This window comes from Mobula hypostoma, chromosome 25 (assembly GCF_963921235.1).
Source record: "Mobula hypostoma chromosome 25, sMobHyp1.1, whole genome shotgun sequence".
NCBI classification, from domain to species: domain Eukaryota; kingdom Metazoa; phylum Chordata; class Chondrichthyes; order Myliobatiformes; family Myliobatidae; genus Mobula; species Mobula hypostoma.
In genome coordinates this window covers 10855803-10871415 of record NC_086121.1, presented here as the reverse complement: position 1 = coordinate 10871415, position 15613 = coordinate 10855803, and the positions used below count along the sequence as shown (strand labels likewise).

At 43.5% G+C, this 15613-nt stretch overlaps 1 protein-coding gene across 5 annotated transcripts in view; it reads right to left on the bottom strand.

The window, feature by feature from the left end:
* The window catches only part of LOC134337728 (tumor necrosis factor receptor superfamily member 5-like), a 68497-nt gene extending 54371 nt beyond the window's left edge, over nucleotides 1–14126 (bottom strand). Inside the window, exons 1-5 of one of the 5 annotated variants that reach the window (XM_063032941.1) lie at nucleotides 13114–14125; nucleotides 9183–9317; nucleotides 6967–7051; nucleotides 6309–6451; nucleotides 2342–2426 (exon numbers count right to left, since the gene is read on the bottom strand). In XM_063032941.1, the coding sequence (XP_062889011.1) occupies nucleotides 2342–2426; nucleotides 6309–6441 (218 nt within the window). In that variant the 5' untranslated portion in view covers nucleotides 6442–6451; nucleotides 6967–7051; nucleotides 9183–9317; nucleotides 13114–14125. Of the gene's footprint in view, nucleotides 1–2341; nucleotides 2427–6308; nucleotides 6452–6966; nucleotides 7052–9182; nucleotides 9318–11921; nucleotides 12075–13113 lie in introns of those variants that run through there. The other 4 variants (XM_063032942.1, XM_063032945.1, XM_063032943.1 and 1 more) reach the window with 4 other exon arrangements.
* Nucleotides 14127–15613: the final 1487 nt, after the last annotated feature.

Sequence of the window (15613 nt, the reverse complement as noted above, 5' to 3'; positions counted from 1 at the left end):
GTCTCTATTAACGCTTTGCTGCACGCTGAGTGCTTGGTGGGGGCGCCGACGCTTTTTTGCTGGTGGGAGGGGGTCGTTGCCTTGCTGCTGCTTGTCCGTGGGTGGGGAGGGGTGAGTTGGAGAGGGCATTAGGGTTCTAACATTTAACTGTCATTCATTCTTTGGGGCACTCCTCTGTTTTTGTGGATGTTTGTGAAGAAAAACAATTTCAGGATGTATACTGTATGCATTTCTCTGACATTAAATATAGCTATTGATGCGTGGCCACTTAATCCTTATTGTAAACTCTTTGGCACGAGATTTTGATATTTCCTTGTCATCCTGATCTGCCTCATTAAACACAGCTTTGTTTACCAATTTGACAATGTCTCCTCGAAGATTCAAGAGGAAGCTACTAACATGATGAAGGAAGCCCTGAACACTGCCAGAGATGGAGAACCTTCATTGCTGCCCTATAAATATATATAATGTACAGGCATGGTTGAGTAGTGGTTTGCACAACACTTTACAACACCAACTGTAAGATTGGGATACGATTCCCATTTCTGCCTGTAAGGAGTTGCACGCACGCCCTGTGATTGGGTTTCCTTCGAGTGCTTTGGTTTCCTCCCATATTCCAAAGATGTATGGTTAGAGCTGGTGAGTTGTAGACATACTATATTGGTGCTGGAAGCGTGGTGGCACTTGCAGTCAACCTAACACAATCCTCGCTGATTTCATTTGCTGCTGTCAACACACTTCACTGTATGCTCCAATGTCTCGAAGCTAATTCTCTGTATGGTGTACGGGGTGTCCAGGGAGGGGCAGCACCTCTGGTGGCAGGCTTGTCGTCCACTCAGGGGCAGCTCATCCACCTTTGGTCCCCACCTGTCACCCAGCTCTCACCTGTGGCTCCAAGTAACTGTTTGCAATCGACAGCAGCCACACCGCTTCAAAAGGAGAGTTAAACCAGGTGAGGGTAGCCGGGAACATCCAACCCCAGTGAGACAGGGATTTGCCTGCCCCAGCATGAGAAGCCAGTTCCAGCAGACTGTGCAGATGAGATCAACTACAAGATCTAACGGCCAAGAAGGCAATGCTGCATGCTTCATGGAGAGCGAAAGGCATGACAAGACACAGAAGGTAACATGGCTATCCACTACAGCCAAGGAAGTCTCCAGTCATGACAGTTTTTCATACCAATGGATCAAGATTTGTAAGGGTGAGAGAGTGGAACTGGTCCAGTCCAACAAGACTCCTCCCGCACAGGTCTTGGTCATCGTCAGACAATCAACACATGTTCTTCACTTTTATACTGCACCCAGTGTTGTGTTACCGCTTATACTGTAGCTTGCCATTTTTCCTGAGAGGAAGTGCAATCATTAGAGCTGCTGGGGGTAATTTGAAACCAAGAATACACACAATACATTGTTAAGAACAAGTGGAGCATCATGGCAGGAATGATATTGACAAGAGACAAAAAGGCAAGAATGGTCACACTGCACTTGGGAGTACTGTGAGCATTCTGGGCCCTTTTCCTAAGAAAAGGAGAGGGTCCAGAGGAGGTTCACGAGAATGATCCCAGGAATGAAAGGGAGAATATACGAGGAGCATTTAATGGCTCTGGGCTCTAGCTTAGAAGAATAAAGGGGGATCTCATTGTAATCTATCGAATACTGAAAGGCCGAAATAGAGTGGACGTGGAGAGGATGTTACTTATAATGGGGAAATCTAGGACCACACGGCACAGAAGAATGTCCCTTCAGAACAAGGATGAGAAGGAATTTCTTTAGCCAGAGGGTGGTGAATCTGTGGAGTTCTTTTCCACAGACAGCAGTGGAGGCCAAATCATAGGGTAGATTTAAAGTGGAGGTTGATAGGTTCATGATTAGTAAGAGCGTCAAAGATGGGGAGAAGCCAGTAGAGATAATAGATCAGCCGATAAAGTGGCAGAGCAGAAACAATGGGCCAAATAGCCTCATTCTGCTCCTATGTTAATAGTCTTATGGAACAACAAAATGTATTATTCATGGTGATTAGTCTCCATTTTGTTATAGCAAGAAAAGTTTGTTAATTAAGGAGAGATGTTCTAAATAATCTGTGGCATTTCAGTGAATCAAACAGGGATAACTGTACTTGCTAGAGTTAGGAGGGCATCTATTCTCTCCAGCTCAGGGAAATGAGGGATGACCTCTGTAAAGTACAAAGTGCTTGGGAGGCTCAAGAGTAGATACAAGGAGGATGCTTGCTCTGGTTTAGAACTACAAAGGCTCTCAGGATCAAAATAACAGACGGGCCATTTCAGTCTAATAGTATCACCCAATTAGAGTAGCACTAGTTCTAGATCCACTTCACTGCTTACCCATTTCTTTTACTGAGCGCCATCGACCTATCAATGGATTCCAATCCGTGCCACCTCCTGCTCCCGATATGACCCCTGAGATTTCCTGCAGAAAGGTGAACAAAAAACAAAAATAGGAAGTGCTTGCCAGTCCAGTGAATTGTGTCGTTCTGATATTTAACAAGTAGACTTGACTTTATGTGTATTTTCTGTTTCTTGGCAAAGCTGAATTCTTACACAATCTTGATGCTTGGGTACAGCTTGCACCAGCAGTTAATCCAAATAACATTTGTTGTTAGTACCTTTTACTTACAAAGTAATGACATATTTCAACATCAAGATCCACACAATATAGGTCTAACAACTCTTAACAAAGCAAAACTGCCTAATTTAACTTTAGCTCCAGAAACAATTCTAATTCTTTCATACCACATTCACAACACCATTCTACCATCAAGGTTTATAAACTTTTCCATACATTCAACTGCATGCTTTGCAATTATGATGTGTAAAATTTTCTGATATTTCTCCAAATGCAGGAATCTAGAGGATTAGAAATTCATCCTGGGTCATGTCCACAATACAAGAGCCTCATTCCATCATGCATCTTATTTCGCTAATTTGCTTAATTACCTTCAGTGTAATTGAAATACAGGCTTTCTTTAAAACTCATTTGCCTATTTTGATGCACATTTTTTTCTATTCTCCGGATACAATAATAGGTATCTCTAGACCAGTGGTTCCCAACTTGAGGTCCATGACCCTTTGGTTAATGGTAGGGGGCCATTGCACAAAAAGGGCTGGGACCCCCTGCTGTAGACGATGTCTTCATCCAAATGGCTTATTTCTTAATTATTACTGATTACAGCAATTTCCCTGACTGTATTTCTAGTGTCTATGGAAACTGCCTACATGTTTAACCATTTCAATCTTCCCTAAGTAGTTAACACCCAATATTACATTCAGAGTCCTGATTTTCCTGAAGCCATTTCTCAGTAAACCTGCCATATTAGGTTCCTCACAACACATGACCTACAGTTCTTTGTATTTATATGCAGAGGTATGTATTTATTCATTGTCTGTTACTGTGTACCGATATCAGTTTTAACTCTTATTAATCAGCTATATTTCATGTGAATCTAAAACCATCTTGATACAGTTCTGTGCAAAAGTCTTAGGTACAATATATATAGTTAGGGAGCTTAAAACTTTTGCACAGTACTGCACTGCTGCTGCAAAAAAAAAACAAATTTCCTGACATATATGAGTGATGATAAACCTGATTCTGATATGAGTCTCTCTTGTGGATTGAGATGCGGAGAAAGTGGAAAGCACCAGAGAGATATTCTGTAATGATCAATAAACCAATTGTTTGGAATCAAATAACCTTGCCTGGAATCTGAGGGCTGGGTGCATCTGCACCCATGCCACCTCCACAGTTGGCACACCTTCTCTGCCACCTATCCTGCACCCCTCCCGCGACATTCCATCACCATTCTCTACATCCTTTGCTCCTGCCAAGTTTACAAAATTGCAAATACAGTAATGTGCAAATCTCTTAGATATATATTAGAAACTGTTCTAGTTCTGACACAAGCACGCTGATTTGAAATGCTTATTCTATTTTCCTATTGATAAGATTCTTTTTTTAAAATATTTATTCATTTACGGGATGTGGCATCATCAGCTAAGCCAGCATTTATTGCCCATCCTCAGTTGCCCTTGAGAAGGTGATGATGAGCTGCCTTCTTGAACCGCTGCAGTCTAAGGTGTAGGTACACCCATAGTGCTGTCAGGGAGGGAATTCCATGATCTTGACCCAGCAACAGTGAAGGAGTGGTGATATGTTTCCAAATCAGGATGGTGAGTGACCTGGAGGGGGATTTCCAAGTGGCGGTGTTCCCAGATATCTGCTGTTCTCATCCTTTCAGATGATAGTGGTCGTGGGTCTGGAAGGAGCTGCCTTAGGAACTTTGGTGTGTTGTTGCAGTGCATCTTGTAGATAGTACACACTACTGCGACTATTCGTCGATGGTGGAGGGATTGGGTGCTTGTGGAAGGGGTACCAATCAAGTGGGCTGCCTTGTACTTGATGGTGTCGAGCTTCTTGAGTGTTGATGGAGCTACAGTCATCCAGGTGAGTGTCGAGTATTGCATTACACTCCTGACCTGAACCTTGTAGATGGTGGACAAGATCTGGGGAGTCAGGAGGTGGGTTTCAGGATTCTTAGCCTTTGACTTGCTCTGGTAGCCATAGTATTTATATGGCTAGACTAGTTCAGTTTCCTGTCAATGGTAACCCCCAAGATGTTGATAGTAGGGGATTCAGTGATGGTGATGTCACTGAATGTCAAGGGACGATCGTTAGAGCCTCTCTTGTTGGAGATGGTCATTGCCTGGCACTTGCATGGCTCGAATGTTACTTGCCACTTGTCAGCACAAGCCTGGATATTGTCCAGGTCCTGCTGCATTTGGGTATGAACTGCTTCACTATCTGAGGAGTCACGAATGGTGCAGAACATTGTGCAGTCATCTGCAAACATCCCCACTTCTAACCTTGTGACAGAAGGAAGGTCATTGATGAAGCAGATGAAGATGGTTGGTTCTAGGACACTTCCCTGAGGAACTCTTGCAGTGATGTCCTGAGGATGAGATTGACCTCCATCCACCACAGCCACCGTCCTTTGTGTCAATGATTCCAATCAGCAGAGGGTTTTCCCCCTAATTCCCATTAACTCCATTTTAGCTAGGACAACTTGATGCCATACTCAGTCAAATGCTGTCTTGATGTCGAGGGCTATCACTCTCACCTCACCTCTGGTCCATGTTTGGACCAATGAGGTGATGAGGCCAGGAGCGGAATGGCCTTGACGGAACCCGAACAGGGCATCCGTAAGCAGGTTATTGCCGCGTAGGTGCTGCACAACAGCACTGTTGATGACCCCTTCCACTACTTTGCTGGTGATTGAGAGTAGGCTGATAGGGCAGTAATTGGCTGGGTTGGACTTGTCCTGTTTCTTCTGCACAGGTCACACCTGGGCAATTTTCCACATTGCCGAGTAGATGCCGGTGCTGTAGCTGTACGAGAACAGTTTGGCTAGTAGCATGGCAAGTTCTGAAGCACAAGTCTTCAGGACTATTGCTGGGATTTTGTCTGGGCCCATAGCCTTCATAGTATCCAGTGCTTTCAGCCATTTCTTGGTATCACGTGGAGTGAACCGGACTGGCTGCATACTGACATCTGGAATGCTGGGGACTGCTGGACGAGGACAAGCTGGATCATCGACTTGGCACTTCTGAGTGAAGAGTGTCACAAATGCCTCAGCCTTATCTTTTGCACAGGTGTGCTGAGCTCCTCTATCATTGAGGGTGGGGACATTTGTGGAGCCTCCTCCTCCAGTGAGTAGTTTGATTGTCCACCACCATTCATGGCTGGATGTGGCAGGATTACAGAGCTTAGATCTGTTCCATTGGTTGTGGGACCACTTAGCTCTGTCTATTACTTTGGCTCATGGTGTTCCACATGCAAGTAGTCCTGTATTGTATGCCAGCTCATGAGGTTACAGACTATAGTTGAGTACAATTCTGCTGCTGCTGATGGCTCACAGCGTCCCATCAATGCCCAGTCTTGGGCTGCTAGATCTGTTTGAAGTCTATCCCATTTAGCACAGTGCCACACAACACGATGGAGGTATCTTCAATGTGGAGATGGGATTTAGTCCCCACAAATACTGTGCAGTGATCACTTCTACCAATGCTGTCATGGACAGATGCTTCCACGGCAGGCAGGTTGGTGAGAATCAGGTCAGGTGTGTTTTTCCGTCTTGTTGGTTCCCTCTCTACCTGCAGTAGTCCCAGTCTAGCAGCTAATACTAGACCAGTCTAGTATTGGTCTTGTATGACCAATCAATAACACATCATGTGTACTGAATATATAAATCAATGTGCAAGTCTAGAAAACGATGTTGAAATGGCATAAACTGCAGACCTGAGAAAACCACTGCATGATCACTATCAACAATGATCATCCATCCAGTGATGAGCAATGCTGTTAACAGTGAGACATTTAGGGCGACAGGCAGTAGTTTCCAGTTCTCATTCTTCATTGGAACAGAACACATCCTTTAGTATCTGCAAAACACAATTACACAACTCTGGGGATTTACTAAATGGTTCTCAGTCAAGCAATCCTTCTGAAATACCTCTCAGTCTCCCTCCCCCCCATTCTTTCTTCTGCCATTCACTCTCCTCTCCTCTCAAGTTTCTTTCTTCTCCAGCCCTTGACCTTTCTCCAACCACCTGGCTTCACCTATCACCTTCCAGCTTGCCTCTTTCCCCTCCCCCCACCTTTTAATTCAGGCATCTCCCCCCCCCCCCATCTTCCCTCTCAGACCTGCAGAAGAGTCTCAGTCCAATACATCAACTGTTTATTCTTATCCATAGATGCTGCCTGACCTACTAAGTTCCTCCTGCATTTTGTGTGTGGTGCTTTGGATTTCCAGCACGTCCTTCATTTTCTCATTCCTGTGTCTAATTATTGGAAGTCCATTTATACCAAATATGAAATGGAAGGAGACATTTTGCCACTTTTGGTTCCAGGTCTAATAAATAATAGGTTATGAGGCGAGTTAAACAACAAAACTTACATTTACTGTCTCCTACTCACAAAGACCCCCACCTCAGCGGATTCTTTGCCATTTTGTAGGGCTTGACAGTTTCTTACAGCTCAACCTGTAAACCCAATGCAAAAGTGTGTTTCAGTTAATCGGTGAGTAAAATAATACCGCCTCAGTTTTTAAACATGCAGTAAGGAAAAAGGATTAGGTGTAATTTTGTCAATAGGTCAATGTACAAGAATTCCATCTAAAATTGTTCCAGAATGGCCCAGACACCTAAAAATGAAGTTACATAATACAGTGCAAAGATAATTTAGTTGTTCTAAGAATTAAATTTGATTTCTCCTTACTATGTGCTAAAATGTGTAACACAAAATGGAAGTTTGTAAGACAAAATTGTGTCTTTGGGTGTGAGAATTTTTTGAGAAAGTACAAATGAACCAGTCCAGAACTGAGTGTGCATACCAGTCTACAGCCTTGAAAGTAGATAACGGTGAAATACATGTTTGTCCGGAAAGTACTGGGCTAAATTGTTATGATATATTTTTGAAGAGATCTTGAAGAGTATAAAAAACAGCTATGTTTTTATGCAAGCAGTGAATCTTCTCGTTGGTTGAACTGTGATTCTCAGTCTTTACACAAGTCTAATAAACTTTTTAAAAATAATCTTTGAAAGGTTTCATCAGAGGTGAAGCCCTCACAACCACTGAGCACATCTACATGAAATGCTGTTGTCAGAAAACAGCCTCCATCATCAGAGATCCTCACTACCTCTCTTCTCACTGCTGCCATTAGGGAGAAGGTACTCGCACCACCAGGTTCAAGAACAGTTACTACCCCTCAACTTACAGGCTCTTGAACAAAAGGGGATAACTACACCTACTTGGCCATTGATTGAAATGTTCCCACATCCAATGATATCACTTTAAGTAGTCTTTATCTTGTTATTTCATGTTCTTGTTATTCACTGGTATTTATTTATATTTACGTTTGCAGTTTGTTGTCCACTGCACTCTACTTGTTCTTTCATTGACCCTGTTATAGCTATAGATTTGCAAAGAATGCCCACAGAAGAATTAATCTCAGGGCTGCATGTGGTGACATAGATGTACTCTGATAATATTTATTTTGACTTTGAAAATGTGTACAGTGTCTCCTTTGACTACAGATACCCCATGCTGCATAATCAAAAGAGAACAAGGAACAATTTTTAAAATATTTTTGTTATAATTGTCTGAAATCTGATTATAAAGCTCAGGCACAAGAGGCTGCAGATCCTGGAATGTCAGCAAAAAAACCCAAACTGCTGGAGGAGTTCAGTGGAACAAGCAGAATCCACGGAGGTAAAGGTATTGTCGTCATTTTGTGTCATAACTCTGCATCACGAAGACTTGCTGCTGTAGGGATCACACAATCACTTACATCCACCAGACGCTAAAGCTTTAGTAACATCGGACAAGGACACCTACAAGAGGCTACCAATACGCAGGAGATACAGGACCCTGAAGACCCACACTGTAAGGTTCAACATCATCTACTTCTCCACTGCCGTCAGTTTCTTGAACTCAAAGTTCAAAGTAAGTTTATTACCCAAGTACATACAGGTCACCAGATTTATCCCTAAGATTCATTTTCTTGCGGGCACACTCAATAAATCCATAATAGAATAACTATAATAGAATCAATGAAAGACCACGTCAAATAGGCATTCAACCGGTGAGCAAAAGACAACAAACTATGCAAATACTAAAATAAATCATAATAAAAAACAAATAAACAGTAAATATCGAGAACTGACCTGAAAAAAATGAATCCTACCTCAGACTGTATTTGCACGAACATTGTTACAATATATGACTTTTATGTAATGTGCTGTATGTATAATTTACGTTTAGGTAATTTGTGTTTGTAATGTAGTCTGCAGCTGCAAAAAGTCAAATTCTGTACATCTCATTGAAGTCAAGTCATATTGTTCTGCGCTCCATTTCTCCTTGTAGTAGACCCAGGATCCAGTATGGGGACAACCTGGTTTTTTTCTGTAGATACTGAGAACATAAACTCACTCAGCTGTCACTTTATTAGTTACAGGAGTGGAACTCAGTGTGGTCTGCAGCTGTACCCAATTCAGTTCAAGGTCTGAGGTGTTGTGCATTCAGAGATGCTCTTCTGTACATCACTGTATCACATCCTTCACATTCCCAACTAAAACAGGCCTATGCTTATTGGTGTACTATAATTAAACTTACCCAGAGATCAGCTGTTTATGGAGATTAAACACCGACCTCACGATCCTTTCGCTACTCGTAAAGTAATAATACTTTATAAAATATAATAAATTTGTAGGAAATTATATCCAGTTCTTCAAATGCAGAATCCTTTCACTGCAATAAATGAAAGAAAATACATTATAACTTTAACAGAAACAGTACAAACATACAAAAGTGTAGGACAAGGGTGGGTGATCGAACAGCTTTTCCCCATAAGTCTGTGAAGCTTACACATCAGGTTATAAACTCTTCAATCTGCTCTGGGAGACAAAATAAAAACTTGTACAGTTGGGAAGGGATTGATAAATGGCATGACACAGTGACCACACCAGCCAGCTGAAATGGTTTGATAAATTTTATATCAGATAGTGACTATTATGTGACTCTGACTATGATTATTGGGGGAGTGGATATAGGGTCATTCGAGTGCTTTCCAGGAGAGGGAAAAATAAACGAGTTAGCACATTAGGCAGCCATGCCCTCTTCTCACTACCACCATCAGGAAGGAGGCACAGAAATCCTGAGAGTGGTAGTTCCGTGGCCGAAAATGCCATGTTAATGAGAGGTCAGGTGAGAATGGCCAGACTGGCTCAAGCTGGCAGGAAGGTGTCAACAACTCAAATAATTACGTGTTACAACAGTGGAGCAGCACAATCTTCTCGTAGGGTTTGGAGGCTTGCATGCCTGAATGACCCAGAGAGATATGCAGGCTGGAGTCAGGGTTTTATGGTTTGGCTTTCGGTAGAGTTGCTCACGTCAAACAGGTCAAAGGGTAAAGGCCAGACTAAGAGTGGTCCACCGGTCCTCCAGGGTAGGGGGTTCAATTCAGGGCTAACAACTCTGACTGGTAAAACAAAACTGTTACAGAAACATCAATGAAGAATACTTCCACATCTGAGTGTGACGGTATTCCTGAGTCTCTATCCAGGACTTGCAAGACTGACAGTAGTGAAAACTGAGAGGAAGCTACTGCCTTGATGAAGGAAGCTCTGAACACCACTATAGACAGATGATCTTCACTACTGTCCTAAACGCCAGCAGCATAACATGCAGAAAGAAGACAACAGTGATGTACAGAAGACCATCTTTGAATGCACAACATGTCAAACCCTGAACTGAATAAGCTTCAGTTGCAGATCACACCTGCTTCCACTCCTGTCCTAATGAAGTGGCAACTAGGTGTATGTTCTCATAATCAACAAAAACAAAAGTCGTCACCATATGAGCTTCTGAGTGTGCCATAAAGAGAGATGGACCTTTAGAGCACAGAACAGTATGACATGATCTCACTGAGATGTACATTCTCGTCCAGGCAGTGTACGATGTGCTTCCAAGCCCATCAAACCTGCACACATGGGGCAAGGCAGAGTCATCTGCGTGCCCACTGTGCTCCAAGCGAGGAACCCTGGAGCACATCCTCAGCGGCTGTGCAAGGGCACTTGGTGAGGGACAGTACAGGTGGAGGCATGATCAGGTCCTGAAGACCATCGCTGAAGCCATCAGCGCAGGAGTTGAGTGGGCGAAGTGGTCCCGACCCTCCTAGCAGACCATTGCCTTTGTCAGAGCTGGGGAGCAGCCATTACCTGCCAAAAGAACATCTGCAGGCATTCTGACCTCTGCAAGGGACTGGCAGCTGTTGGTGGACCTCGAAGGGCAGCTGAAGTTCCCCAACCATATCGCAGCCACCACCCTGCGACCAGACATTGTCCTAGTGTCTGAGTTGACTAAACAAGTGGTGCTGCTGGAGCTGACAGTCCCATGGGAAGATAGCTTAGAACAGGCCTTTGAAAGGAAGCTCTCCAAGTACGCAGGACTGGTCAGCAACTGTCAGCAGGCTGGATGGAGAGCGAGGTGTCTCCCAGTGGAGGTTGGTTGTAGGGGATTCGTAGCCCATTCTTTAGTTAGAGCCTTCAGCATTTTGGGCATCGAGGGAGAGAGGAAGAGGAGAGCCATCTGCAGTACCACCGATTCAGCAGAGAGGGCCTCAAGATGGCTGTGGCTCTTGAGGAAGAAGGGAGCCATGGAGTCATAAGTAGCTAGCCATCTGGACAGAAGCTGGGGTCTGATTAGCCCCGGCTGGGTCACCTGGAGGAGGTTGTTTGATGTTGAAAGACCTGAAACACCCGATGATTCCAGGAACATCACTGAAGATGTGTCCAGAAACATCAATAGATGTATGTACACAGCTTAAGGGCTCAACAGGGTAGATGTGGCAGCCTGATATCCCTTGGTAAGGAGTCTAGAAATAGGAGATATAATCCCAAAATAATGGGTAGATTATTAGGATTATTTAGGATTTCAGTGAAGCACATTCTCTTCATGCACAGGGTGGTGAATTCTTGAAATTCTCTGTGTTACGGACTGTGGCGGCTCAGTCATTGATTATATTCAAAACTGACAAAGGTAGTTTGCTGAACAATAGAGGGATCAAGGAATAAGGAATTGGTTAGAAAAATGGTTCTTTAGTACAATGATGGGTCGGCTTGAGGGTCAGAAATGCTCCTATTTTTTACATTTTCTTCTGTGGAGATAATGTTCACAAAGTATTTTGTGGATGCTGCATACTGTAGGTGAAGTGCATTCTACTGAGAGAATGTTTGGTTTGTGTGGAGGGTGGAATGCCAGTCATTGCCATTAGACTGTCTTGTCCTTGATTTACAAAACTTTTCCTTGCTAGAATGCATTGACCCAGTGATGAACACATATTCCATCACTCACCAACTTTAGGAGGAAAATCAATTCGTGATGAGAAGTAAATTACTAATTTATTCTTCTCTGTTGGTTTTCTTCAGGGGGTGGATGTCCTTGGTAGATCTTAAACGGGTGGATGACAGGAACCGACGTAACTGTATAGAATCTATGGCTACAGCCTCGAAACAAGGGGGTCAGTCTTGAGTGACAGACAGAAGAGATTCCTTCAACCAGAATCTTTATACCAGATGTTTGTAATGTCCTACTCAAAAGGCTTGTAGAAGCTCAGGTGTCAATTGAGATTGATAGATCTTTGGAACATGGGAAAATGGTGCAGAGGGTGAAAACAAAATTAGATAAGATCTTATTGAATGGTAATGGATGTGCAAAAGGTGAACTCCAGCTTCCATTTCTGACGTTCTAAGAGTTTATAAAATCATTAAAACTGGGCTGAGGGAATGGAGTCCAGAAAGGAAACTGGAATCATTTCAAGCGCCACATCAGAATGACACCAGCAGCTGAAAACCCCAAGGAGAAACTCTAAACAAGCTCAGAACTAAGTGTAACTTCACTGATGGAATAGTTTTGTACATACTGAGCCTCCAGAAGAAATCACTGTCTGGTGTTCCAGGACAGAATGAACACAAAAAGCTTCGAGCAACGGTCGGCAATCGTGCCGACTCCTCCCGACCGCTAGGGGCACACTCTCCGGGCAGCGAGTAATTCCGCAGCCATGGGAGAGCCACGACTCCTCCCGGCCGCTAGGGGCACACTCGCCGGGCGGTGAGTAATCTCGTTGCCACGGGAGAACCGCGACTCCTCCCGACCGCTAGGGGGACACTGGCCACCCGCGAATACTCTCGCCACCAGGGGGCGCTCCGGTCAATTTCCCCCCAACGGTCCTATTTGAAATCTGCCTTTGTCGGTCAGTGAACCGGCCACCGCTCGGATCGGTTCCCGGCGCGAAGTGGAAGCCTCTCGGCGCTCGCAATGTCGCATAAACACGGCCCTCACCGCGAACATTCCCAGCGCCCGGTCGAAAAGTCAGAAATAAACATGGGAGCTGGGCGGAGCCGGGAGCAGATCACGAATCTCTCCCTCCCCGTCTCCTCAGACCGACCCCGATCACATCGCGGCTCCAAACCGGCCGACTGACTGACTGACTGACCGCGAAACGAAGGGACACGGTCCCAGTCGGTTAAGCGATGTCTGTACTTACTGGAGAGCCGCTTTACAGCGCCGGGGACGCTGGATTCAGATCCACTGGAAGAGCGACACGAACACTGTCGACATCGCGAACCATGAACAGCCGCAGTTTTAGTTTCTATCGGGGCGGGGATAACACAACCTATCACTGAGTGATTGACTCCCCACGCAGTCAAGGCTGATTATATAGAAAATCCACACGAAGCAGAACCTTTGTCTCCCTTCCCACAGCATGCGAAGCAGGACATTTATCTGAGGTGTAAGAAATTGGGACAGCATTTCTTTTTTCGTTTGTATCGTATCATTCTACTAGTAACCACTCATTTCAAGGGGAATTATATTTCTTTGATCTCTATGTAGCGGGGTGGATTTCCCCATCACTTTTTCCAGTAGCCCTGCTAATGCAAATTCCGGAAACAAAAATTGGTTTATTGTAGAAAGTTGCAGTGAAAAATAAAAATAAATCGATTCTGCATTTAACCACAGAAGATCGTGTGAAGATTATGATCTGTTACTTTAAAACATGAAACTAATTCAAAAAAAAATGTACAGGAGTCTTCTTGGAACTAATTCGGAATTTGTGTCGCTCCGGCGGCTGATGGCAGAGTTGCTCTCGGATCTCTTTTCCAAAGACGCCGCCTGACCTGCTGAGTTTCGTGTGCGCTGCCTTTATATATTTTTCAATCAGCTTTGGGAGGGAAATCTCACCCAAATAATTTCAATGACTCAGTATCCATGGAGCCGATTACCCGTTGATTAATCAAACTTGCCAATCTTCCCGATGTAGCCAGACATTTCTGATGCTTTAACAATTATTTCCACTCGCTGCTCACTCTTTATGAACTTTGAATTTTTCCGTTTGCCGCTTCTATTTCTAACTCGACGCCTCCGCACGTGCTGGGCTGTTTTGTTTAGTTCGGACATCTCGATCCACTTTAACAGGTCGGCAGCCATCGCGGGTTCCTTTTAAAAATACCTCGTCGCCAATGTTCTGTTTTGTAACTTTAAAACATTAAATTAATTCAAACTCGCAGGAGTCCGAAATAAGGTGCAACTTCGTGTTTACTTTAAGCGAGGCGCGCACCGATCACGTGGTAGCGTGATGACGTCTTCAATTAACATATTTTACATACAACCCGTAATTACTTACTTGAACAATCAAATTATACATATATAATATATATATGTATACACACTCACACAAGATTACTCAAATGTTATTGAAATATTAAATAGTATTAAATATTAAAATTTAATATGTTAATCCTAATTTTCTCATAAAGTGGCCTCTATTGACAGTATGTCAACAGTGCCTCCCAAGATTGGTGTATTTCAGGAGCTGAGGCAGTCAATATATTTTGTTTATAAATTGGAGAATGGCAGTGTTAACCGAAAATTATCCCATTCATTCTTAGAATTACTGTGATGTGAACTTCAGAGAGGAGAGGTAGCAAGAGCCAGGTTTAGACACGGTAATGTCACAGACTGAAATCCCCTGTGACTATTCTGTAAATTGGAGTAAATATCAGCAAAAATAAAGTTCATTGGTGTAAATATTACCAATGGCTTGTGCTGGCCCAGCCACGTAACTGCTATGGCCAAGAAAGTACAGCAGCGTCTCTATTTCCTTAGAAGGCGAAGGGCATTCAGAAGTCCCCATTGACCATTACAATTTTTTTATAGATACAGACATAGAAAATATCCTATATGTTCAGTGGTCACTTTACCAGGTACGCGACTGCCTCTCAGTGTGGTCGTCGGCTTCTATAGCCATCCACATCAAGGTTCAACATGTTGTTTTCAGAGATGCTCTTCTGCACACCACTGTTGTAACAAGTGGTTATTTGAGTTACTGTCGCCTTCTTGTCAGCTTAAACTAGTCTGGCCATTCTTGTCTGACCTCTCTCATTAAAAAGGCATTCTCGCTCACAGAACTTCTGCTCACTAGATGTTTTTGTCTTGTTTTTTGAACTCTTCTCAGTAAACACTAGAGACTGCTGTGCATGAAAATCCCGGGAGATTTACAGTTTCTGAGATACTCAAACCACCCCATCAAGCACCAACAATCAATCAATCCATGCTGAAAGTTACTTAGATCACATTTCTTCCCCAATCTGCTATTTGCTCTCAACCACAACTGAACCTCTTGACCATGTCTGCATGCTTTAATGCATTGAGCATTTGCCTCACGATTGCCTGATTAGATACTTACATTAGCAAGCAGGTTTACCTAATAAAGTGGCCACTGAATGTAGATGTTCAGTCAATCCATATTATTGCCCTCCAAATATTATTGTTAGTTGCTGCATTTCCTCTGTGGATCATTAGTGTTCACCAATATAGCTTCTCTCCCTCTCTTACTGCAAGGGATTCAATGATTCAGTGAGAAGACTGTACCTTCTTTTATCTTTGAGAGGAAATTCCAGTGGCCTGATTATTGTCAGGCTCGCTCTTCCCAATTACAAGAACTGTGTTTAATAAGACAGGCACATTGACAGTATGTTACATGTTTT